This window comes from Pithys albifrons, chromosome Z (genome assembly GCF_047495875.1).
Source record: "Pithys albifrons albifrons isolate INPA30051 chromosome Z, PitAlb_v1, whole genome shotgun sequence".
Lineage (NCBI taxonomy): Eukaryota > Metazoa > Chordata > Aves > Passeriformes > Thamnophilidae > Pithys > Pithys albifrons.
The window spans coordinates 72951361-72978124 of record NC_092497.1 but is presented as its reverse complement, the minus strand read 5'-3'; the positions used below and the strand labels follow the sequence as shown (position 1 = coordinate 72978124).

The window sequence follows — 26764 nt, the reverse complement described above, 5'->3', positions numbered from 1 at the left end:
ACAGATCTTATGTGTTCAGAACTCACACAACAGATGAAAGAGTGAGAAAGAAAATTACAAAACTATATTTCCCCCTAGTTCAGCCTAAAGCATTCTGCCTAATTCCTGTATGGGAAAAATACCCTCTAGTTCACCTGCCTATGCACAGAGACAAGAACTAGAAACTGGGGGGTAAATCACAGGAGTTCTGAAATAATTATATTCTTTTAGTTGTATGTTCTCACATTTCTCTAGGTTTTAAGAGCAAGCTAACCGAGTTGCACTAGACATCCTCCAGAAGTCCCTTCCAATGTGTGTTATTCTATAATTTACAGTGATACCAATAATGATGGTTTTATTTAAAGATTTCTTGTAGAGATGTTTCTGGACTCATTTTTGTATCTGAAACTTACACTATTTTGGGGAACATCATGCCCACACACTCAGGCAGGAATTGATGTTTGCCTCTAAACTATTTTCGCACTACACTTAGAATACACTGGAAATAAACACTGGGGAAAAAATGTATTCAAATCAACTTTATTGGCTCAAAACAGTTTACACCAAGATCAGTGTAGATAAGTAAACCCATATGCCAGGAGTAATCTCTATGTAGTACAAACTGACAGATACCATTTTAAGAGTATCGTATGTTTCCAAAATTCATAATCTTATGACAAGGAATGCAAACATGAAACAGAAATACTGAACAACATGCAATGCTTTAAAAAGTCACAAAGTCTTCATTACCTTACAAAAAATTCACAAAATATACTGAAACACGCAAAATCTATTATTAATCTTCCAAGTGTAAAGAACAGTCCAAACATTTTAGAACCATTTCAAATGCTAGTAACACTTTATATACTTTCTTGTATTTCGGAGCCAGATCCTAAAGTATCACTTCCAGAGCTGCTTACTGCTTGTAGTCTATTTTGGTTTCCTCTTGCTTTAGTAGTTGGAGCTGCCATTTCATTTGCTCTAGGGGTGTATTTCTTAGAGGAAGAATTTTTGCTTTTTTCAAATGACATACCACTGGATACTCTGTTATCATCGCTTTTAATATGTACACTGGAATCGGCAAATGAATTCAGACTGGTAGCTAACTGCCTTGCTGAGTGACATCCGTTTGCCTGCTCATTTTGTTTGACTCTCCTCTCAGAGAATATTGGAGTACTACTTCGAAGATTATCGTCTTTATTTTGGTTAATTATGTGAGCTTCATTTTCCTTCCATGAGGCTAGCTGGTACTGCTGTCCAGCAGTCTCAAGTTCTTGTGTTTCTCTAAGCACAGAAAAGGCACTATTCATAACCATCTGGGATTGAATCGCGCCAGGAAGAGAAAGTTGGATGTCCCCGGCTCTGTTCTGAAACAAGAGATTCCAATGAAGATACTGAGGTACTAGAGAAAAAAAATCAGTATTTCAACTGCCATATATACACAGACTAGGCACATTAGAGTTTCTAGCTTGAAACTTATACTACAAAGATGTGAACAGTTACACTGAAGCAGCCAAAGCTTCATCATGTCTATCATTCCAAAATACCTGCAATTCCTTATGTTTGCTGGCAGTTCACAGAGGTGTATTCCCAGTAGTCTATCCCACAATAATTAGCTGCTACAAGAATCCAAATAATCACCAATACTAGGACATAAGAACAATAGTCTTCAAATGCAAAACTGGAAATTGCTTACACACTTTAAAAAAAAAAAAACCAAATTTTTAACATCATGCTTTAGAAGCTCATTGTTCTTGAGGAATTTGGAACAGTTAAAAGAGGAAGACATTGTGTACAAGAAACACACTGGAATGCAGAGTGACTCTTAGCTATAACTTGGACAAGGCCATATGAAGCTACTTCAATAGTTTTAAAATCTTAAGTCTGGTCTTTTTTTCTTGGTTGTTTTGGGTTTTCATTTGGAGTTTTTTTGTTTGTTTTATTTTGTTACAGGAACTTGACCATCTCTTTTGAAAAGTCCAGAGAGTTTTCTATTAATTAACAGAGAAGAAACCTTACACACTATCTATAAATACTGCAAATATTTAATTGCCTGAAATTCATGTTATGGCCACACAGAAATCTATCAAGACTGGACACATACAATGCAATTACTTAGAAAATAATTTGTGATTTTCAGCAGGCGCTTTGTACTAGCCTCTACTAGGTTTTAAAACCACTATAAATAATTCTTAAATGTTTCTAAAAAACCTGGTCATGGTATTTTCCATTTTTAATGGACATATATCACTACTGGAACTTCTTATTTCAGAGTAAAAAACAACACAATTACCACCAATACTTTCTTTAATACATTACAAAATGCCATGGCTTATGTTCCAAATGGTAAATACTTCAAAAGCTTAATGGTTGAATTATTATTATCTGTATAAATGCAGCTATCGCAAAAGGGTGCAGTAATAACTTCATGAATCAGAGGGGGTTAACTGCTGAGATGTACATTAAAAAGTATCAAGTAAACTTGCCTCTAACATTCCCTCGATAACTTACTTTGCTGTTCTGGGTATGTTCCTGTCTTTCTTCTTCAAAAGACTTCTCCTTTGACACGTTAGCAGGCTTACTGAGAGTAGAATTCATATGTGGATGCCTCAAAAGTCCAAAATCGGACTGTTCTATCCCAGCTAATACAGCAAGTTGTCCAAGTCTGTAAAATAAAGTTCAATAGAAAATGATACAATCAGTTCTTAGCCTTTGAAAGACCTAAACATTCAAAGCCAGAAGTAGTAGTAGAATCTGTTTAAAGCTTTGAAGATAGTTTTCTAATATTTTATAAAAAGCCCAAAACATCTTCACCAAGATAAAAACAAGTAGCTAAAGGTATTTTCTTATCTTTGCACAAATTAGCCTGCAGATTCAAAACTCGAGTGTCATCAGGCTGAAAATTAAGTTCTCCTAGTTAGCACTGTGCTCAGAGCAGGATGCTGACAGGCAGAGTCCATGTCAGACAGAACAAAGATCAAAACCCTGTCATTCAAGCAGAAGATTGATGCATATCTCCAAACGAGCATAATACCTAACCAGTGCCATGACATACTTCACAAATACAGTGGTGTGTCACCTACCAGCTTACAAATTTGCCAAACCAACCACCTGCCTGCTTTAAGTCTCAATAAGAAGTGAGGAGTTGCAGCCATCAATTGATAGCACAGCATATGATATACAGGAGCTTACTGAGAACAACACTCTTCGTGATTGGGATTCTATAACTTTCAGAGCAGCTCCCTAGGACAGGAATAGACATAGGGCCTGTATGAAAAAATTATTCTTCATGTATTGAAAATGCCTTTGTGCCTTCTTCAAAAGTTTGAAATTAATTCTTGAAGTAATGGCAACTTTACAATTGATTGTCACAAAATCAGAACACGGCCTCAGGGTGAACTTTGCAGTAAGTTAAAATCATAGAATCATGGAATCATTAAGATTGAAAAAGACCTCTAATATCACCAAGTCCAGCCATTAATCTAACACTGCCAGGTCCACCACTAAACCACACCCCTAAGCACTGCATCTAGATGTTTTTGAACACTTACAGAGGTACTGATTCCACCATGTCCCTGGCAGTCTGTTCCAATATCTAACTATCCTTTCAGTGAAGAAATTTTTCTTACTATCTAGTCTAAACCTGGGACAATTTGAGGCCATTGTCACATGTTCTGAGTAACATCATTACAATTTGGAAGTGGGAGGCAAGTAAAATCTTTTGTGATGCTCTCTGAACATGCAGAATAGGCTACAGTATGTATTTATATCATTCCTTCATTCTTGTGGATGCAATTGCCATGCCTTGCTACATTAGCTTAACAAATCACATTTAAGCTGAAATTCTTTGACAATCAGAAAGATGAACCACTCTGTGAGAAACTGCAGGGACAGTGGTTAGACAAATTTTAATCAATACTCTCTAAAATAATTCAAATAATAATATATAATTTAGAATTTAAACAGAGGCTACACTCATCCATCTAGATTTCTGTACAATTTCTATACTTCAATTAGTAAATGGAGAGCACAAGAACAACAGACACTTTCTGAAGCCAAGCCTTTCATCTCATGGAAATGCTAAGAGCCACATGTGATCCAATAAAGACTTGAAAACATGTTTTAATATAAGCTTTCTACTCTTTTGGAATGGGCGTCTTGAAAGCCTTTCCCAAGGACAGATATGTAAACAGTGCTTGGATCATGTTTTTCCCATTAGGAAAAGACTAAACAATCGGTACATGGCTAATTTATTTTCCTTTGCTCTTTGGAAGTACAGTCCTGTAAATGTGGGGGATGCAGCATACTTCTCTGTGAAGATAATTTTGGAAGATCTCAGGAGAAACAGTAAGACTTAAGTATTAAGTAACAACTCACCCAGCATCCTTAAGAAGGTCTAAAAAAGCATGAAACTTTTGGAAAGCATTCTCAATGCTGCCTAGAACACCTTCATCTTCCAAAATCGTGCTGGTTACTGACTGTGTACGAAGAACCTCAGATAGGGAGGCATTTAGATTCTTTAATCTTGCATTTTCAATTTCCAACTATGTGGGGGGGAAAACAAAAAAAAAGGAAAAAAAAAAGAAAGACATTTCTTTCATTTTCAGTTTAAAAATACTCAAAATATCAAACCTCACCTTTGCAAGCCTAAAGAGCAGCATCATTGAAGAGAAATACCAGAAGTAACTGATGTAACAGAGCTTTGCTGTACCAGACACATTGAGAGTACTGTTACATTGAGCTCTTTGCAGGTCTGTTTATCCACAGCTGCAATCCTCTGCTACCAGAGGGATATTGCTGCAGGCACTCAAAACTGCTGGCTCAGCACTGTCTTCAGTATATACAGAAAGTTACAGAGCAATTACAAGCCAACAAAAATCAGATTTCCTATCATGCTTTGCATATATTATATGACACGTTAACACCTAAGAATTTATTTTACTACTAAAGAAACTTAAATGAGGCAAGTGTTCTCCTTATATTAACCCTCGGTATCAGAGGAAATGCATATTACTGTTACTTCTTCCCTGCACTGTGCATCCCAAAACTGAAAGCTGAAGATGATTCAGTTTTTCTCTGCATTGAATTTTAATCAAATCAATGACTGACTGGTAGTTGAATGATAACTACAGGATATACAAGGTGTTGTTTGAAGGAAGGATTAACTCAGACACTGATTTAAGATTATAGGTATGCAATCAAATGCTACCTTTGGCTTTTCTTCTTTCATTTTTTATGAAGACAAAAAATTATAGATGGTGTAATACACTGCAGATGTTAAATGAGCATCAAAATGAACAATTTTAAAGACTACTGCTATTTGGTTTATCCCTTCTTCTGAGACAAGGTGCTAGGATTCAACCAGTCTAGGATGACAGTCAAAGATTTCTTGCAGAGGGTGTTTAGCCTGAAACGCATTTAATTATTTTAACAACAGATACCCAGAAGAGCCCACTGGTGCACATCATGTTACAGAAGGATGGGGATGGCCGCAAAAGAGGTCTACAAGGGACCTTGTAGAATGCAGAGTCCTTTGTGGATATCTGCTCCCTGTACTGTGGGTTACCACTTGGTGCTCAAATTTCAAAGGGTATCCCCACTTTCAGTCCCCTCCAGTTTACATCTAAGAACCAAATCCATTTGTTTACACTATCTCACACTCCATTCTATTTGAAGAAATTCTGCTTATTGATGGAAAAGAGTATTTTTAGGTCAGCAACAGCAGACAGGGGAAATAAGACTTTACAATTTAACTGTGGTAAGTTGTTCAGTTTTGTCAGAACTAAACTGCACTTTGGAACAACTGGCATGCAGACAACCATCCAACATGGTTATTGCCTGTGGAAACAAAGCTTGAAAATCAAAGGCACAGAGTAAGCCAAATTCAACAATAATTGCAACAAGACCTTTTCAGCACAAGTCATGATAAATGAGTTGGGAGACACAGAACTATGATGTGTGCAAACTGCAAACAGATTTAAACACTTTCTCAAGAAAAGTAAGTATCAGGATGCCCCAAATGATAAAACAGCAAATGAATAAAAGCCATTGAAAGAGTAGCTTAATCTGGAGTTCAAGGCTCTGGAACAGGACTGGGAGAACAAACACACATTACTAAACACAGATTTCATCATTGCCCTTATGCTAGTAAATGGTCCACGTGACTTTGAGCTGAAACTCTGGAAGCCACCACATCAGTGGTCATAGATAATTACTCCTAATTAAGCAAAGGGATACTTTGATCCATGCCTCCTTTAAAACTAAAGATCATTAATGGTTAAGTATCTTACCTCTGTTATCCGCTCCTCAGCCTTCTCTCTAGCTCTTTGTTCTTCCTTTAGCTTTTTCACACATTCTTCCAGCTCCAACTATGAAAACACAGATAAATTATCATGAAATTTATTTCAAAATGTCAGATTAACATGCAATGTATAAAAACTCAACAGGTCCACTTAACAAGTAGCACATGGCATTCCAAACAACAACTTATCTTCTACAAAAATACATGACAAATGTCTACAAGTACAGAACTCTAGGATGCAAAAAAGACAGGAAAGTATAAATAAGTGTGATTTGCTTAACAGATTTATACTACTGCAACAGATAACATGACATTGCAGCACAAGTCTCTTTGGGCTATGACATTACTATCAGGAATGCGTGTTCTTCTCTATTTCCTCTTCTTCCCCTTCACTTTTTCAAACATCCTTTTTATCTAAATAGGTCTGTATCATCAAAGGCTCGAATTGGGCTCCAGTAAGAAGTCTCTAGTACCATAACTAGATTTTCAGACTGTATTCTTTATCCACCATTTTATTCCTTCTTACAGCAGTAGGAATAGAAAATTTTGAATAGAAAACTGTGCTCTTTCCAATTGGTTTCACTTATTGCCTCATTAGAAAAAGCAAGATTTTCACAATCGCAAGATTAATGTTGAATTAACAAGAACAAAACCAAACATCTAATAAACATATTCTAGTCTTATCTATGAGATGCCTACACTTAACTATTAGTTCTAAATGGTGAATCTCAGTTTCAGTAACAGGAGTCAGGATCTGTAGCAAAACTCATTTTCATGTATCCCAGCCAAGCATTATCATCTTTAATTACAGAATCTGAGGTGGAAGAACAAACAGGAATTTTTGTTCTTGCACACCTTAACACAGTCTTCTGGTCTGAAAGGTGAAAACAAGCATATAAAACTCCATTTCTCTATACACTTTGTATATGGGCACCTATATGTAAAAAGATACTGCTATATGTACACACCTTACCAACCAGCTCTACAGAGAAGCAAAGTTTCAAAGAGTACTGAAATCCTTTGTTTACTATCAAAAATGTATTCAAGAGCATACTAGTGTACTTCATATAAGCAGTCATCTGAGAAGACTGGTGTGCGACAGAATGCATAGTAAAAAATAATCCTTCTACAAATACAAACAGATCCTCACAGGTCTTGTAAGATGCAAGGGACTTCTGCATCTGATTCAAAGACACAGGTTGTTGAGGCCTCCCAGTGACAACCACTCATAATGATGATTATGGGTCTGTCACTGCTGCCCAGGTGCAGCCCAGTCCTATGATCCCTACACTAGTATCAAACAAGCTAACCCTGGAACTAGAAAGCTAGTCATACCTTTGTCATCAAAAAACATGAGCATCACCTGTGGAAGTCAGAAGGCATAAGAAAAACACATTTCAAAGGCAGTATATGGGGAAAGATTTAATAGTACCTAACCCCCAGGCATAGGGCTGGGGGCAAATCTCCAAGCAGAACCATCCACAAATACCACAATCTTACTGCAATCAAGGTTAGAATGTGTGGAAGTAATGGGAGCTATAAAACCTCTTACAGACACAGAAGCACAGCACAGAAGATAGTGACTATAACATTCTGCATTCTCAACTTGACACGTGACTTGAAATCCCATAACCTAGCTCTGAAGATCAGTCATAGAAATCAGGTTTGATAAGCAAGACTTTCCTCTCATGAAGCTGTGCTGGCTGCGACCAATGACTGTGTCGTCTTTCAGGTGTTTTTCAACGTTTCTTAGAATCTTTTCCATAACTTTACCAGGCACTGAAGTGAGACTGACAGGCCTGTAGTTTCCAGAGTCCTCCTTCTTGCCCTTCCTGAAAACTGGGACAACACTCACAAGCTTCCAGTTAGCTGGGACCTCTCTGGATAGATACGGGTTGACTTTAAAAACAAACTGAACACTGCAGCTGCATCTCCCCATAAGCTGTATCAAATCCAGCATTTAAAGGAAGATGCCTTACACCTGTGTGAATGTATTTGTCACCATTAAAGTATATGTACACCTTTTTGTTTTGCTTCTAAGAAATTACTAGTTGACATAGTGCCCTAGTCTTTTTGGAGAAAAAATTATTAAAATACAAAGAGAGCTAAATGTATATCCAAGCTGCAAGATTAAGCCTTCAAGAAGTATAGCCAAGAAAGACAGCACTGAGAGCCTTTAAGATGAAATCACATACCAAAAATATATGTAGCCCTCAGAATTACTGTGCACATTGTGACTACTCAACACTAGACACGGGTAAAAAACTTAAGTTCAAAACTTGAAATATGTTTTTAAAAATTTAGAAACTAACTAGCCATGTTTTTCTCCTTGATTACATTGCTGTCCTTATTTTAAAAAAAGTTTCAGTACAACCTCTACTTCTTTGTACTGCACAAAGTAGTAACATGTAAAAAGAGTTGCCCTGTTAACTAGATTAAGGGTGAAGTTCACCATTTGAACTGTTAGTTAAAATTTAAAAATACAGGAGTTACCTCAACTACATTCTCCATCAGAAACCACTTGGACATTTTATACCCTCTAGTGGAAGGAATGCATATTTATCAGTCCTTATTTTTCATTAAGCAGAAATAAAGCCTTTCATTACCAAAGACATTTTTTTACAGAAAACACAACTTGTTTCACCAAGCAGTATGCTTAAAGCCCCTTTTTTGAGAAGAAGGTGCAGAGAAGTTCTCATAGACTTATACTAAAGTGAAAGTCTGGTCACTTAGTCACATCAAAATATATTTTGAGAGCTTTTTTAGGCAAAGAAGCAGTTTAAGGAGTTCCCACGTCTTACTGTTTATTCCAACTCTGCATTCCCATCATTGTTCTAGCACAGCTGGTTGTCCCACTTTACTGAAAGGCCTGCTGCCTCCAAATACACTTTTCAGTTAGATCAGTTGCTCAACATAGCTCCTCCCTCAAGCTGCTGTGCATTAAAAGCTGTTTAATGCCAGTCCTTCAGCCAAATTAAGGCAGATAAAAAAGGTCCTCCACTTCCTCTCTCACCTTATCAGCCAAAGACTTCTGCCACTTACCATACTCCAGTCCTGATACACCCTCAATCATATAAACTAACGTGAGTCTTTAAGATAGCTGAACACTGTCCTGCAAAAATATTACAGACTGGTCGAGGTTGGAAGGGATACATGTCTAGATGGTTTTTAGTATCTCTAAAAGAGGGAGAGGCCATAGCTGCCCTGGGCAACCTGTGCCAGTGCTCAGTCATCCTCACAATGAAAAAGTGTTTCCTGATGTTCAGAACAAAACTCCTGTCTTTTTGATTCCACCCATTCTGTCTCTGTCACTGAGCACCAGAGAAAAGAGGTTGTGTCCATCTTATTTTCACTCTCTCTTTGGGTATTTATCTTGTACTGGGGAGCTCAGAGTTGGACATGATATTCCAGGTGTGGCCTCACCAGCACAGAAGAATCACCCCCCTCAGCCTGCTGGTAATATTCCTCCTAATGGAGTCCAGCATGCTATTCACCTCCTTTGCTGCAAGGGTACACTAGTGGCTCATGTTCAACTTGGTGTCCACTAGGACCCCCAGGGCCTTTTCAGCTGCACTGCTTTCCCAATTGTCTGCCCTCAGCAGACACTGGTGCTTGGGGTTGTTCTTCCTCAGTGCAGGATTTTGCACTTCTCCTTGTTCAACTACATGAGTTTTCTCCACATCAGCAAGTTGACTCGACTGGCCTTATGATTAGAAAAATATGAAGAAAGACTAAAACTAGAAAAGAAAAAGCGCTAAGAGACAGAGAGGAAACAGACATCACAAGTCAACAGTGACAAGTTGATGGTTAAGTTCTGCCATAATGTGAAATCTGCTTTGTGTCAATGTAACAAAAAGGATGGGTGAGCGCAGAAAGGCCTGCATTCCATTTAAACAGCATTATCTGATATGCAACCATGGCATAAAGAAGTATTTTAGTCTTCAAATTCAGAATGTCAGGAAACTCTGGACTTGTACAAGCACAGAAAATTTAAAACCATTCTGAGGCAGGTTGCTAAAATTTGTGGGTTTACCTCCATGGAAGCTCCAATTAACCACAAATTGTCTCTTCTTTATAGTTGCTCTACATGTAGTACTATACGTAACACTGATGTCATAGGTCAGTATGACAACCCCTTCCCAAACCACAAAACACTGTCTGCCTCTGCCGTGTGTCCTGAAGATAATATTCCTCCCTCTCCAAACACCAAGAATAGATCCATTAAGTGTTTCCTGAAAGCATAGTACTTCCTGCACATAAGTTTTTTAGAGCAATTTTTAGATGACACAGAATTCTATGATTCCAGACACAATGCTTTTGCTAAGTGTTGAACCCACAACACAGCACAATGTCAATACAATACACATAAACAGTAATGAAGTCACCCTCGAAGGAAGTCCCTACACAACTTTTAGTCCCAGCAGCATGTGAAAACTTGAAATTTTCTTGAACAAAAGTTCTAGAGAGAAAAAGGGGAGGTCTAAAGAAAAAGTATACACAGATAAAATAGAAAAAAAAAGGCTGGTAGTATTGCAGTATTTGTATAGTCGTTTTGCTTTCCACAACTCTAAGCCACTCTAAACAGTCTAACCACCTATAGACCTGCAAGAAGTTAATTTTTAATTTCGCTCCTCTCACACAAAGACAGATACACACTCTTAATATTTGCACATGTGAACAGTATATTCACCCAATGTGGTGCTCTGACAACCACCACCAAAACCAGACTGACTATTGGTTTTATTTTCAGAAATATTATTTTAGAGGCAGGGCAGATTCTCCAAATAGAATTCAAATCCTAACACTTCAGAAACAACTCAGTTATCTTGCCTGAGGGCATTAATTTACAACAGTGTTAGATACCTCAGCAGCATTACTGAGCCACTGAAACACATCCTTTTTTCCCTCATTCCTTTTATAAGAACATTCCTAGTCATGATGTTTGCAGAAATAGTTTCACTACTGCTAAGTTTTCAGAACTATCAAAAAAGTAGACAGAACAACAAAAAAATAAAAAAAGTTTGTTATTAAGCTTCGTTATAAAATAGAGCTTTAACACTCTTTCAGGTATTTTTGTAATCATTTTTACACAACAACCATTACCATATTTTAGCTCTTAGAAATAACAGTAAATTACTTTTATAAAGGAAATACTTGGAAGAAAATACTACAGGCAGTAACACTGATTGAAAGATTTCGGAACTATGATTCAAGATTGGAACAGAGAACTTACACATACTGCAGCTAAATGTATTAAGTGAAGTTCTTCCTTATTAAGGCACTGATTTGACAATATGATTATAGTGTACGCATCTGTATTGCAGTATTAAGAGAACGGACATTCAGAGCATATTTCACATGCATCTTTTGAAATGAAAGCCTGTGTGACTCAATGCAGGATCATTAAGAGGTATTCTGAAATCCTGCTCCATGGCTGGTTATTTGCTTAACTACACTTTTCTGAATAAAATATGGTTTAACTGATATCATTTGGCTCTATGGAATCTAAAGTATAGAACATGCTTCTTACCTCCAATTGTCGATACTCTGATACACTGATCTCATCAATTGATTTTGCCAAATCAGGATGGTGCATGACATCATCTAAATCTTCTGTGTCTTCAGTTTCAGATGTAGAAGCACTTTCTACAGTCACTTTCACAGGAACACCTGTCTAATTACACCAGAAAACCACACCCACTCACAGCATTGTAATGCGCAGCAAAAATCCAAGATTAAATTGTATCACAAGCTTAATTTAAATACAGTTGTTTCTCAGAGTCCCTTACTATGTATACACATTGTCCAGCTATGTAATTTTGAAATAAATTCGCATAAAACAAAATTTAAAAATATCAGTTCTTTAAGTGCACTTGTTGGGTACCCGTGGTGAGCATCCAACAGCAGGGCTGGCCCCTGTGAGGCACCGCAGGGCTGCCCCACGCTGGACACAGCTGGTCCCAGCCAACCCACCACAGGCCATAGCTGGGCCCAGCAGCCAAGTTGGTGGAGCATCAGGGTAAGATGGTTTAACAAAGGGCAAAAAACGCAGAAAAAGTGGGAGCAAAGAGAGTGAGAAAAAGCAGAGGGAACAACAGGCTGGGAGCAGGAAGAGGTGCTCTGTGGTGGAGTCAATGCACTCACTCCAGTAAGGGAAGACCCATGTCAGAGCAGAGGGATGGGTCAAAGGAGCGGTGCTCTGCACAGGTATCATGAGCCAGGACAGGTTTTCCCAAAGGACTGCAGTCCATGGGAAGCCTACGCCAGAGGAGGAGATCAGTGCATACCCATCACACCCTTCTGTGAGCCTGTTTAATATACAAGTACACAAAAACACACTTCTCCAGCTATTATATGGTGGGTAGAGTGGGAGGGGAGATGGAAATGAGATGCAAGGGAGAAGAAAGAAAGTTGGAATTTTTCTTCTCCTTCAGGTATGTTTGCTATAGCAGTTCTCAGATGGGTGTAAATACAAGTACGTAATCCAAAACCAAGACAGAGATGGTGCAAAAGCATTCAGATAAAAATGTTGTTAGTCCTCCTTATTGTCTCTGGAGGGATTGTCCCCATACTCAAACCCATCTTGCTCATACAACTAGAAAACAAAATGATATAGAGACAGATACAGAAGTAAACTAAGTAGCAAAGAAGTTTCAACCAAATGTTGATGTAAACTAGTTTTTTTGTACTTCTATAAGAGAGTATCCTTAAAAGTATGTTCCAGTCTTAATTTTTAAACAATAAATTCACAATAAATTCTGTTGAGAACACTTCCATCTCTTTTCAGGCATTTACCTACTAAAGAAACCACTATTTGAGAGAAACAGTACCTGAATATCAACTGTCAATTCTCCAGCACAATTCACAGCCCCGCCTCTAAATCTGAAGTTAGAAAAAAAGCCAACAAAACACTTTAGAGAAAAAGAAGTTTATAATGTCACCATTGCTACACTCACTGCCAAATACAGGATACCAGGACAGGTAAAGCAGTAAGAGTAAAAACAGCATCAGACACTGTATCCCTCACTAGATCCTCACTTTGTTCTATTAGCACTGCCTACTTAATTGTGATTTAGACCAACATGACTGGATGCTAACATTAGTATCTTCAGGAGTCATCTTGCTTAGTGAATTATTTTGAACTAAAGTCAACAGTAGAATTTGGTATTCAGATTTTTAAATGCAATTTTAATAACTACAGTTGTGATAGAGCATTAAGAGATTTTTTGGTTTAAATAGTTACATAGTCTCCATTTTTGAGGCCAAGGTCTAGAGTATAGATTAACAAAAAAAAAAAAAGCCAAACAAAAACTGTTTCAAAAGATAGCTTCCATGTGTAACTTGTTTAAGTCACAGGACTTAGATGATCACATTAATTATGCTGGTATTGGGGGGAATGAAGAAGAAAGAAGAGGAAAAAAGTACCTAGGCATCTAATGCCAAATCAACTATACTACAAGCTCAGAATAGAAACTTGCACCTTCAGCAATGATACATCTGTTAAATCATTATGAAAAAAAGAACAAGCAGGCAAGGTAGGTTTGCTTGCAGTGGGCTTTTTGCTACATCAGAAAATTCCTGTGGTCATCATATATTTTTGTGTATTTTAAATACCAGAATAGAATTGATATAAAATCCTCAAAATTTATATAAACAGAAAAACTTACGGATGAAATATGAAATTCTTTGTGTAACTTTCAAATTGCATTTTAAAAAGACTAACCTTATTCTCTGCTATATTTGTCATGCAGGTTTTATGTTTCAGTATTTTCCCCTGTAGTGTGAAAAACTCACCTGCATCTCTCTGCACGTTCCGCAGTCCGCCAAGGAAAGAATCCTTTTGTGCCTGGTGGTAGTGGTTTTGGTGTGTAACTCCCCTTTACAGATGTACCTTTTTTCCCAGGACTTACAGATCTTTTAGATAATAGTCCTGTATTGAACAGCAAGATTAGAAGAAAAAGAGAATTCATTATATCTAATTATTTACACACAAATTCACAGCATACTTCTAATAAGTAAAATCTCCTATGTAATAATAGGGACTGTTAATATAATAAGTATTATTGACAATAAGTAGGATATCTGCCATTCAGTCTGACTGTGCGAAAGTGTCCAAAAAGTTGCAATTATAAGCTGGCATACTTAACTGCTATATTAAGTTGATGAAACTGAGACAAGCTGTTATTCAAAAAGGAAGAAAAATTTTGTAGCTGAAGACGTTTATGAACATTACTGATTTCAGATACCTAATTCCATTGGCTCACATGGGAGACAATCTGTGTAGACAATAAAGCTATCTATGTGCTTCAAATTGCCCTGTAGCAGCTTTAGTGTGAAAAATATTGGTTTATTTGGGGGCAAAATGCTTAAAAATAAAGCCAGTACTGATGTGGATTGCTTGTACAGAACACTGACAATCTCTTCATTTAAGAGGACTAATAATGAAAAGTTATGTTCACTAGTTCAGTCTTTTGTTTTTGTTTAAACCCTAAACTATCAAAGTAGATTCAGAAAAGAAACCTAATGTGGATGATCACTCTACCTCAGCTTCCTGTAAGTCAGAAACTAACAAGTCCAGAAAACTGTTCACCTAATATTCATATAGTAAAGCTAATGAGAATTTGGATAATTATTTCACTGAGATCAGTAAAACAACTGATTTTGTAATGGTACGGACATGCATAATTATGGTAATGGGATTCCAAATTTCAGGGTATTCTCAAAATAGTAAACAAGATAGTTTTCACGTCTTGACTCCCTCCCTCTCTCAAAAAAACCCCCAAGACCCCCCAAAACCCACCACACAACAAAAACCTCCAAAACAGAAAAAAAAAATTCACCACCACCATCCCCCAAAAAACTCACAAAACACCCAAACTACCACAACTACATATGTTGGGCATTCTCTTCCTCCATCACTCTCATCACCACAGTTTATTTGTATAAAGACTTCAGTTTAATTTATGCTTACATCTCTGCTTCCAGATAACTAGAGCAAACATGAAAGACAGTCAAATGTATTACAGTGAATTTTTCATAGCTTAATGAAAAATATTTAGTGTATTGCAGCTATTAGTACTTAATTATAAATATTCAAGATACCTATGTTATTTTAAACATACTATTGATAATAGGTTTACATGAAGTTTAAAAAAAATCTTAGAACATTTTGTATATCAGTAAAAAATTCATGTTTGTTTGTTCTGGCAAAGCACAGCTTGCTACAGCAAAAAGGTTACAACCGCACAAGAACTAGGCAAGGTACTACCACCAAGCTTTGCAGGAGTTAAAGCTTGTAGAGAGGATGCACTCAGAATACATATGTGCAGTTCTTACATATATTTAATTCAGCATGTCCTACTATTTTTCCGGCCACTATCTAGCTGCACTAAAAACTAGAGCAAGTTTCCTATAGATACCAGTGATAAAAGACACACTATCAAATTAATTAAAAATGGATATTTGTTCTGTAAAACTAACATTTAGACACAGCAAATATTTTATAATTGAAGTTATTAAGCATTAAAATTTTGTAGACAGAATTTAGTATAGTAGGTGAAAATAAAGACAGTTATTACCAATACGAATAGTAGCTTTTCCTTTTCGACCATTTCCTAGGACAACAGTTCTTTTCCTTGGTCTAGTTTTCAAAGAATCCTTGGAAGATGGAGACGTCAGCCACTTATACTGGAATTTATTTTTTTTAAAGAAAAGATGAATCGGTTTAGCAACTCATAGTTAAAGAGGTACTTATTTAAAATAGAAGGGAATTTTGTTATATATAGAGAACACTGCTTCTTACAGAAAACTTAATAAAGTGTAAAATCTGGAAAAAAACTGAAGTCCCACAAAGCCCAAATTCAAACATGGATTTTATGCAAGTCTGACTGCTACATTATCAGAAAGTGTTTCTAAAACTATAATATCCCATCTGATATTTTCCTATCTCCTGTGCAGAACACTTCTCCTTTTACAGCAAAAAACCCAAGACGTCAACCCTACAAAGAGACAACTCTGACTTCTGCATTTCATTCTCAGAAAACTGGCTTGATAGGAATGATTGGCTCAGGCCAAAGTTCTACAGAGCAATAAAAGCTTCCCTAACATGATTTTGTATTACCAATAACATCAGTATTTTAAAAAATATGAAGTTGTATTTTCACTGCCTTGTATAGAAAATTCATTCTTACAAAGTAAAAGTTCCCAAACCAAAATCAAGACACAGTGATGATCAAAGGCCAGAGCCGTACTTCAAACTTCATTTCCATACAGCAACAGCTCTATTCTTAAAAGTTCCTCTTGTCATGATAAAGTTTTGTTACTCCTAGTAGATACTCTTAAGTTACACTGCAATTCTTCAGTGTGTATTATCACTGACACTTTTTCAGTCAGTATTAACACTAACACAGGCTCTACTGCTCAAGCTTTTGAAGGAAATAGAGATGATATTAATACAAAGTTTTTCTCAGACAGCTCTAAAGCCACATCAGAGTAGGAGGAAAGTTATATGCCAAAGTCATTCCCATCTAAAGCAAAAGAAAGACTGAAATGCCATTACTGTGCTCTAACCAAGTTTAGTCCAAAATTATCATTGGCAAGAAATTTTTTTTTCCCCTTGGGACTCAAATAATCCTTGCCTAAGTTTTGAAGGGTCTGTGGCCGGATCTAGCTCCCTGTTCATTTTAAACTAAAAAAACAGACAGAAAGAATAAAATTAAATTGCAAACTTCTAAGAGCATCTTAATTTTGCTTTATTACACACATAAAAGGACAGCGTTACTAGGTTAAACCTAAAGTTCATCTAGACCAGAACCTCTCTTGTCTAAGTGCCTGCTGCTTTTGTTGTACAGCATCTAAGTACAAATCAGCAAAATACCAAGACAGTGTTTTGAAAGCAGGTATCCAATAAAGCTGCTCTATCACTCCCCTCTGCAGCTGGACAAAGAAGTATAAATATAACAAAGGTTTCATGAGTGGAGATAAGGACCAGAACAGATCACTCACTGACCACCAGCACAGGCAAAACAGACTTGAAGTGGGGATAATAATTAAATTTATTACCAAAAAAAGCAGAGAAGGTGAATGAGAAGTAAAATAAATATTAAAAACACCTTCCCTCACACCTCCCTCCTTCCTGAGTTCTGTCTCCTCCCCCGCAGCAGTACAGGGAGACAGGTGAGGAGTTTCCCCTGCTCCCACGGGGTCCCTCCCAAAGAAGACAATCCTTCACGAACTTCTCCAGTGGGAATCCATCCCACGAACAACCGTTCTTCACAAACTGCTGCAGTGTGGGTCATTTTTCCATGGGGTGCAGCCCTTCAGGCACAGACTGCTCCAGCATGGGTCTCTCACAGGGCCACAAGTCCGACCAGGAAAATCTGTTCCTGCTTGGGCTCCTCTGCCCCTGAGTCAGCATGTCCCTCTCAGGAGCCTGCTCCAACATGGGCCTCTCATGGGGTCACAGCCTCCTTTGTGAATCCTCCTGCTCCAGCGTGGAGTCTGCCACGAGATGCAGGTGGATCTCTGCACCCCCATGGACTGTCATGGGCTGCAGGGGCACAGCAGCTTCACTATGGTCTGCACCAAGGCTTCAGGGGAAACTCAGCTCCGGCACCTGGAGCACCTCCAACCTCTCCTTCTCCAAGGACCTTGGTGACTACAGAGTTGTTCATATGTTCTCACTCCTCTCTTCTCTGGCTGCAATTTTCATCTGCCCCACAACTTTTTTTTCTCCTTCTTAAGTATGTTATCACAGAGGTGTTATTATCACTCCTGATTGGCTTGGCATTGGAAGGCAGTACATCTGTCCTGGGGCCAGCTGGCATTGGCTCTACCAGACATGGGGCAGCTTCTTACAGAAGCCTCCCCCATAGCCCCACTGCTACCAAAACCTGGCTGCTCAAACCCGATATACACCTTCAATGGCTTTTCCATTGAAGCTACTTGTTCTCTCAGAAACTACACAAACTTTCATCACTGTACACTCAGTCACATCCACAGTTACAATTCACTATGGTACTACATAGTGCTGCTAAAATACAACAACTTTCTTTTGTTTTAGCAGCCCATCAAATTTAAAGGCATCAATTATCAGTAGAGCACTAACTCTTCTTGCAGACCTGAAAACCCAACCCAAAAGGCAATTGCCTACATGCTGTTGAAAAACAAAGAGAAACGTTTTTACACAAAAGAGGATGGAAGGACTGCTGTGACTGGTGAAAAAACCAAAGCTACTTATCAAGCTGGTGGTCAGTACTTCTTCATTTGTGTTGTTAGTGAAGTATGAAGAACTACTAGCACTGCCAATGAAACTTTAGATACTACACTAAGTGGTTGAATATAAAACTAATGTCAAGTCAAGTGATCCCTTCGTATAAGGGAGATTCTCCAGAGTTGCTGCTTTCCAATCATCCTTAGCATTTCCAGGCAGATGCTATTTTCATGTGATCCCTGTAACATTTTGAAAATGTTGACTGCATCTGCCAAGGAGACAGAGCTCAACAACCAAGCTCAATTTGACAAAAAAAGTCTTCTGCAGATTGAAGTGGGGAAGTGTACTAATCTTCAAGGAATTCTATACAAAAATTCTCAGTTTATTAGACACTCCCTCCAAATCCACAGCCCTGACTTGTACACCTTTTCAAATCCAAAAGAGTAATAAGTTCCAGAACAGTAACTGGGATTGCTGCAGTTCTGTGAAATCAAGAACAAGAGTACACTCATTTCTTTCCTGTCACCTTTGGGAGCTGATGTGTATTTGAACAATATATCTAATACTAAATAGTCCAGATATTTAGTTTATGCACATTACTATGCAATCTCTGTGGACTGTTAGATAAAGATGGAAGGGTGTACTGTATTTAAATGAACTCTGTTTTCCTAGATGGTTTGCATTGCAATGGACAGTCCTGAGTAACTTTTAAAAAATAATAATTATGTAAATTAGTGACATTAAATAAATTTCAAAATAAATTAAGCTTTAAAATTTAAGTTATTTCCTTTACTTCTAATGAAAATGTATTATTACCATGTTATTAAGGACACATGTAGTACAGAGCTCTCCAGCAGTCCAGAAGCAGTATTTATTTAACATTCTACAGCAATGCCAAAGTAGACACACACACTTCCGTTTTTATTTTAATTAAATGTATATCCTGGTTTTATTACATGTTACATCTTAAATTCCATGAGAAATCACAAAAAACCAATAAAATATGTTGCTGATAGTGTTTTTAGGTTTTCCCCAACATAGTGGGGTTTTCTGTTTTTTAAACTGCTTAAGAGTCAAACTTCTTTTTATAAGTAGAATAGTTGGTTTAGATTAATTTTAAGCAAAGTTGGACTTTAACAAAAAGATACGCAGTGGCAGCTACAAAGAAAACCCCAAACTCATTCCAAAATCTGTAAAACATACCTCTGAATTAGCACTATTTCCATTCTTAAGAACTCTTTCAATAATGGTTTTCATGAGACCATGACCTAGGATGAATTAAAATATCCTTTTTAGAATTTTTTGTATGAGACAACTCTTTATGTCAAGAAACAGATCACTGAATAAGCAGTATATATTACCTACCCTTCTTGTTTCCCCCGTTTTAAAAATGTTTAGCAAATTACTGTGATATGTTTTTTTTCCTTAGAAGTAGTTTGTCTTTCCCCATATATTTACTGAAGAAGACAAAACAAACCCACCACACAAAGAGGACAAGGATACATACCAATTAATGGATTTTTTCTTATGTCAAGAACCACTATTGTTGTATTAGTCTGAAGAGCATCTAATAATGACCTTGCTCCCTCATTGGATATTCCACACTGCTGCAAATCAAGTGCTAAAATGTTTAAGGAGAAAAAAAAAATCAGTGCAGTAACTGCATTTAGTTAGTAATTTAGTTTACTAGTCAATAGCTAAAAAATTGATCCACATCTGCTGAAAACCTCCATTTCATAGAACATGAAGCATGAGAAATGAGGACATAATGATAACAGCCATATGTAAAACAGGAGTATTACTGCAAAAGAAGAAAACTAGAAATTTAATCAGTATTATAGATCAACTTAAATAAAATTGTTAACTGCAAAGAAATTAATATAAACCACTTTACAACCACTGTGGGCAAACTGTACCAGTTTCAGTCACCCTTACAGTGAAAAAGTTTCCTGATGTTCAGGAGGAACCTCCAGTGTTTTAATCTATATTCATTTCCTCTTGCCTTGTCACTAGGTAACACTGGAAAGAGCCTGTGTCCATCTCCTCTACAGTCTCACTTCAGATATTTATACGTCTTTTACAACCCCACTCTGAGACATTTCTTTTCCAAGACAAACAGTCCCAGCTTCCTCAGCCTGTTCTGAAATGAGAGTTGCTCTAGTTCCTTCATCATCTTAGTGGTCCTTCACTGGACTCTCTTCAGTAGCTCCAGCTCTCTCCTGTACTAGGCAATACACGTGTGGAGTCACTTCTGTTAAGAGAAAGAATCACCTCCCTCAACCTGCTCACAATTCTCTGCCTAATGCACCCCAGGATACCACTGGCTTTCTTTGTCACAAAGGCACTTTCCTGGCTCCTGGATAGTTTGTTTTCCATCAGGTTCTCCAGGATCCTTTCTAAAAAGCTGCCTTCCAGCTACGCAAACCTCAGCATGTTCTGGTGCATAGGATTATTCCCACTCAAGTGCAGAACTCTGCACATCCTTTACTTAAACATCATGCGCTTCCCATCAGCTCCTTTCTCTAGCCTGCTGAGGTCCCTCTGGATGGCAGCACATCCCTGCCTGCCCAGGGATGCAAATAAGGATGACTGGCCTTTAGTTTCCTGGGTCCTTTTTCCCAGACTTCCTGAAGATCAAGGATGACATTAGCTATCCTGCAGTCCTCATGCACTCCTCTCCAAATCACCATGCTCTTCCAAAGATTATTGAGAGTGGCCTCAAACTGACATCAGCCAGCTCCCTCAGCACTTCTGGATGCATCCCATTAGGGCCTGTGGACAACTGTTTGTCCAGTTTAAGAGTTCTCCAACATGATCCTTTTCCATTAGTATGCATGTTATCTATAGACCTGCCTCAAACTATAAAAAAATTTCAACAGGTATTTGATTCCATGTACAGAATTATATGATTTACACCACCACCTTTAATAATTTTGTAGATATACTGTAGAACAAATTTTCCAAAATGCTAGAGAACAATACCAGATGACACAACAATACTTGGATATTTCAACAATTCAAAAAAGAGAAATTTCTTTGGACAAAAAAGAGCACTCTTCTCAGCTACATAGTGAGTGACTTTTCTGTATTTTAAGAATCAATATTTTGCAATACCTTTTAGCCAGAGGTCCTCTCCTAGACAGTCTGCAAAAGCAATTGCTCCTCTATCTCCAACAAGGAGGTTGCAGTTCAAAGTAATCCGCCTCAAGCCTGTCATATATTCAAGGTCAGGTCTCCTGTAACGTAGGCTTTCAGCCCAAGCTTCACCATGTCTTCTCATTGCCTGGTGCTTTGAAAACAAGCCGTTACCAAACGCAGAGCCAAAGCCATTACTGACAACAAGATCACAAATTATCTTTCTTTGTAATTCACAGAATCATAGAATCGATTGAGTTGGAAAAGACCTCCAAGATCATCGAGTCCAACCCTTGGTCCAAATCCAGTCCATTTACCAGATCATGGCACTCAGCGCCACGTCCAATCTGCATTTAAAAATCTCTAGGGATGGTGGATCCACCACCTCTCTGGGCAGCCCATTCCAATGCCTGATTACTGTCTCTGGAAAGAATTTTTTTCTGATACCCAACTTAAATTTCCCCTGGCAGAGCTTAAGCCCGTGCCCCCTTGTCCTATTGCTGAGTGCCTGGGAGAAGAGACCAGCCCCATAGTTTGCTCCATAGTTTGAGTGCTGGTATAAACAAACACAGTCATACCATTTCTGAATTCAAGAAATACAAGTAACTTTTAAGCCTTACAGTATATTCATGTTTGTTTGCATTATCCAGTTTGCAATGTAAATTATTAAACTTTGCTACAAAATATCTTAATACCTTCTTTTGGCTCACAGACACTTTCAACACACATTAAACAGGAAATACATACATACTACAAAGTTTGTGCTTTCATGGAAACCACTGTTAATATTAATTAGAATACTGCGCTGGTCACATGCTTACTAACAGTTTATCAGTAGCTCCTAAACTGTAAAATCAATTATTCTTACCCAGGGCTTAAGAATACTTGAGATATTTAAATCCCATACTATTAAATTAAGATACTTTTGGCATACAAAGTCACGGCTTTCAGAAGAGCTACTCGCACACTTTAGTATTCACATATGCTCCTCACAAAGTGCTTTAATGGACTTAGAGCTTGAAAGTAAAAGCAAAAAATCAAATGTTTTAAGGTCTTGTGAACACGAAAGGTGATTAAATTACCTTTAATAAATTTGCAATATGTTCAGCCCCTCGCCATGTGAGGCTACATGCTGTGAAGTTTACAGATCTGATAGTAGCTGTATTCTTTATACTCTGACAGATTGCTGAAGAAAACAAAAGTAAGCACGTTACCCGCACACATCACTTTCAGATTATCAGAACACACCTTTTCACTGTCCTATTAAGATGCTAAATCAGCTTTAACAGGCAAAAGCTTTGACAAAGAAATAGTGTTGAAATATGAAGTATATTTTAAATGCTAAGTTTATACATTTCTAGCGTAAATGTTTAGCAAAGACCATCTGAACAACATAGAACACATTTTATTTCAGTTTCCTTATGGAAACATGAACAAATCAGGAAGGAATTAAGACATATGAATGCTGTTTTAAATACAAGTATAAACATCATCATAAAGCAGTATGGCTTTTCACTAGCATCAAGTGAAGAAATTCAAGTCCAAAGGCTGTTGAGCCATGTAGAATAAAGTGAAGAATTTACGTTAATCCCTATAGAGAAACTTAAAACAGGAATGGAAATACTGAAAAACTTCCTAATCTATTTGGAAACTAAAACAGAGGAAAGTGTATTTAAACATTTTTGACTCTGAACTTACTTTCCAACCCTCCGTCTCCAATTGGACAGTGGGCTAAAGAGAAACTCTCCAGAGATGAAGCTGTGGTCAAGCCCTGAAGAATAAAACAGTATTGTTAACTGCCTTGAAAACCAAAAAAAGAGAAAAGTCACCCAAGCTGTTCAAACTCTGTGTTCCTTACAAGAAACTCTAGGCGATTGAAAGGAAGGTCAAAACAAATCAACCTTCAAGTTCAGTTTAAGCTGGTTCATTTTATTAGCATGGGAGGAACCTTGCCTGTGGGCAACAAGCAGCAACGTCCTTTCCTAAAAGCCACTCATGAGCCCATTGGAGTGTTCCAATAACATATCTTCAAGATTAGTTTTTATCTCCTCGGTGTTCCACAACTTTCTACCATGTACATGCACAGTAATTTCACAATATCCTTGCCTGTGAAAAATACTTGTAAGATTTAGTTGCTACTATTCCATATTGTGGGCATATTTTCCACTTATTTGTACGCTAACAAATGCTCACCTTTGTTAAAAGTGTTAGATCTCTTTCCCTCAAAAGCAAACCCTGCAGTTCTAAATTTTTTAGTACATCTGATATACTCAGACAGTCTTTCACAGCTTGGCATAGTTGGCCAGTCAAGTCTTTCGACAGAGTTGCTGGAGTTCTCCTTCTAAAGTAGGTTTTGTATCTTTCAACACCTAGTAAACAAGAGAAATTACACATCAGTAAAATTCAGTCCCTATCAACTTAAAAGCAAGCACAATCACACTCTGCTTTTCTTTAATTAATTTTTTAAATAGAAATAATTTCTCAGGCAACACAGTTCTACCCCCCATGTAATCAATTATACAAGAGTTTTATGCAACAAATTTCAACATGCACACAACGACATATTTAACTTTTATAGCCATCACTACAGACCTGATTCTTCAAGACCATGTTGATATAAGCTTCTTATTCCAACAGAAGTCAGAGTCTTATTATGCCTGATAGCACCCAGAAGTGGTGCCCAATCATTAGCTTTGATGTGATCTACAATTAGATCAATAGCATCCTGAGTCAGGTTAGCCTTCACAGCTTTCAGTGGGACAGAGCCTTGAAGTTCACAAAGATGTTCATAATGTGAGTAAAAATCTAGCATGCACTGCCTTCTTAATTTGACTGACTCAATCATTTCTTTTATGGGATAAATTTCTCTGTAAAATAAGAAAAGGGAAAAAAATATAAACTTTTTTCAACGTGTAACTGATTTTACAACACAGTCTCGATTCAACACACATACCCAAACCACAGAAATGTTCCTGTATATTGTATAGCATTTACCCATCTGTAATGTGGCAGCTAAAAAACTGACGTCTTGTGACACTCGCTACTTGTGCCAGTACAGCTGAACGAATAAGGGGTTGAAAAAAACCAAAACCCAAACCACCAAACTGGCATTTTTTTTCTCCCCACACAAATAGATATATCCAGAGCACAAAAGGCCTGATCTTCAAGCACTGTTGTAAAGATCTCGTTTTCCTCTTAAAATTTAATTTTGTAGCGTCAGAGTCTGCAGACTCCCAAAAGCCTTGGATACTCCCACCACAAAAAGAAACATACAGAATTAGTTGTGAAACATACAGAACTTCTCTGCTACTTCAGTCAAAAGCATAAATTCTCCTCATACAGAATAAAAAACGTTTTCCTAAATATTTTTGTTATTACTTACCTTTTATATTTATATCAGTAAATTTCAAAAAGCATTTTTCAGGCGTAAGTTTTTGTTACACATTAGAACCAATCAGAAACTCTAAATACTGCTATTAAGGGTTAAGCAATCCACAGTCTCAATAGGAATATTTGTCATTATATACAGAAGATCCATTTCTTTATTTATATTCAAGATAGCATTAAGTATTCCACACAGGAAACATTTGTCATATTGCAAAGATTTTTCTTATTGCTACAGACTGGAAAGCTTCTACCAAGCTTCTGAAATATTCTGTATGTCAAACTGGGACAAGAATTACTGGACAGATATAAGCACATAAGAACAGCTATTTCTAAAAATATAATTTAGAATAAAAATTATCACACTATTAGTATTTAAATGACTGAAAATGTTTTAAGATACAAACTCTTATATCTAATACAGTTAATATTACTATAATAAAATGGCTCCTCCAAACCCTCTTATTTATGCTGATTTACTTGCGTTTAATGATTACACTGCATCCACTGAAACAGAAATTATTAAACTAGCATCCAGTAATTCAGTAGCAGAAAGTGACCATCACCTTTAAGGCACCAAGGGTTTCTAGTGACATATCAGTGTGCAAAATATTAGCCTTTTATCTCCACAGCTTAAGCAATATTCTCTCAGGGTGGCTTTCATTGCAGTACCTGAACGCCATACCTCTAACTGAAGTAAAGAGAGATGCTCTTGGCCCTAGAACTTAAATGCATTTGCAGGTAGAGAGGAAAAGGCCCAAACTTATCAGACCCACATCACCTTCCAAGTGGAAAACAGTTATGGAAGCTAGAACTCTTCTGCGGTGAAGTTAGTGCTTCTGCCACCACCTGAGAGTATCTTCACTGGCTGTGACAGAGTAAAGAGATGACAATTATTTACTGTGTTTTTCAATACAGACGACAGAAGACAGAATACAAATGATACTAGCTGGTGACAAATTAAAAGAAACACAGCACCTAGTGACAGTGAAAAACCCGGTTCCATGCTCCCGAGCTGGGCTGCGTATAGCGGAGCAAACAACACTCGCACAGGGTGCTCCCCGCCTGCAGCAGCCACGGCCGTGCCCGCGCCCCGAGTGCCGCACACAGCGGGGGCCGCACCGGGCGCTCCTGCCCCGCTCACTCGCCGCGCCAAGCCCAGCCCGGGGGGCTGCGGAGCTGCGCTCACCGCACGGGACCTGCAGCGCCGCTCTGCTCCAGCGCCTAACAAAGCATCCGGCTAACAACTCACACAGACAACCCTGCCCTTAAATGAGGGGAAAGAGGGGCTTTTTCACGTTTCGTGCACTTAATATCGACACCAACTCTGAGAACTACTTCAGACCGAACATCACTGAACCAACCGGTAACAACCGCGGGCTGCGCTGTTCGCCGCCACCCAAAGGAGCACGCCAGAAGCGGACGGACACGAGCAGCGACAGCCGGTCACACCCGCAACTCCCCGCACCGCCCCCCACCCCGCCGGTCCCACCTTCTCTGCTCCGACCGCAGCCGCCGGTGCCACCCCCGCCGGTGCCACCCCCGCCGGTGCCACCCCCGCCGGTGCCACCCCCGCCGGTGCCACCCCCGCCGGTGCCACCCCCGCCGGTGCCACCCCCGCCGGTGCCACCCCCCGCCCCGGCCCCGGCCCCGCCGGTCCCGCCTCCGCCTCCGCCTGCGCCGTTACCGCGCCCGCCCGCGCGCTCCAACTGCCGCCGCCGCGCGCAGCCACGTGGCGCGCGAGGCTGACACGC

At 38.3% G+C, this 26764-nt stretch overlaps 1 protein-coding gene across 1 annotated transcript; it reads right to left on the bottom strand.

Annotated features, from left to right (window-relative positions):
* Positions 1–503: 503 nt before the first annotated feature.
* On the bottom strand, positions 504–26550 carry CEP78 (centrosomal protein 78). The gene is made up of 17 exons (XM_071580659.1): positions 26503–26550; positions 25792–25878; positions 24219–24493; positions 23820–23995; positions 23325–23397; positions 22709–22812; positions 21606–21780; positions 19999–20112; positions 19695–19759; positions 15859–15967; positions 14075–14210; positions 13111–13162; positions 11811–11954; positions 6270–6347; positions 4357–4523; positions 2491–2644; positions 504–1346 (listed from the first exon to the last, which is right to left on the bottom strand). Exons 3-17 carry the CDS (start codon positions 24469–24471, stop codon positions 840–842), a joined length of 2307 nt encoding a protein of 768 aa, XP_071436760.1. The 5' UTR covers positions 24472–24493; positions 25792–25878; positions 26503–26550; the 3' UTR covers positions 504–839.
* Between the last annotated feature and the right edge of the window lie 214 nt (positions 26551–26764).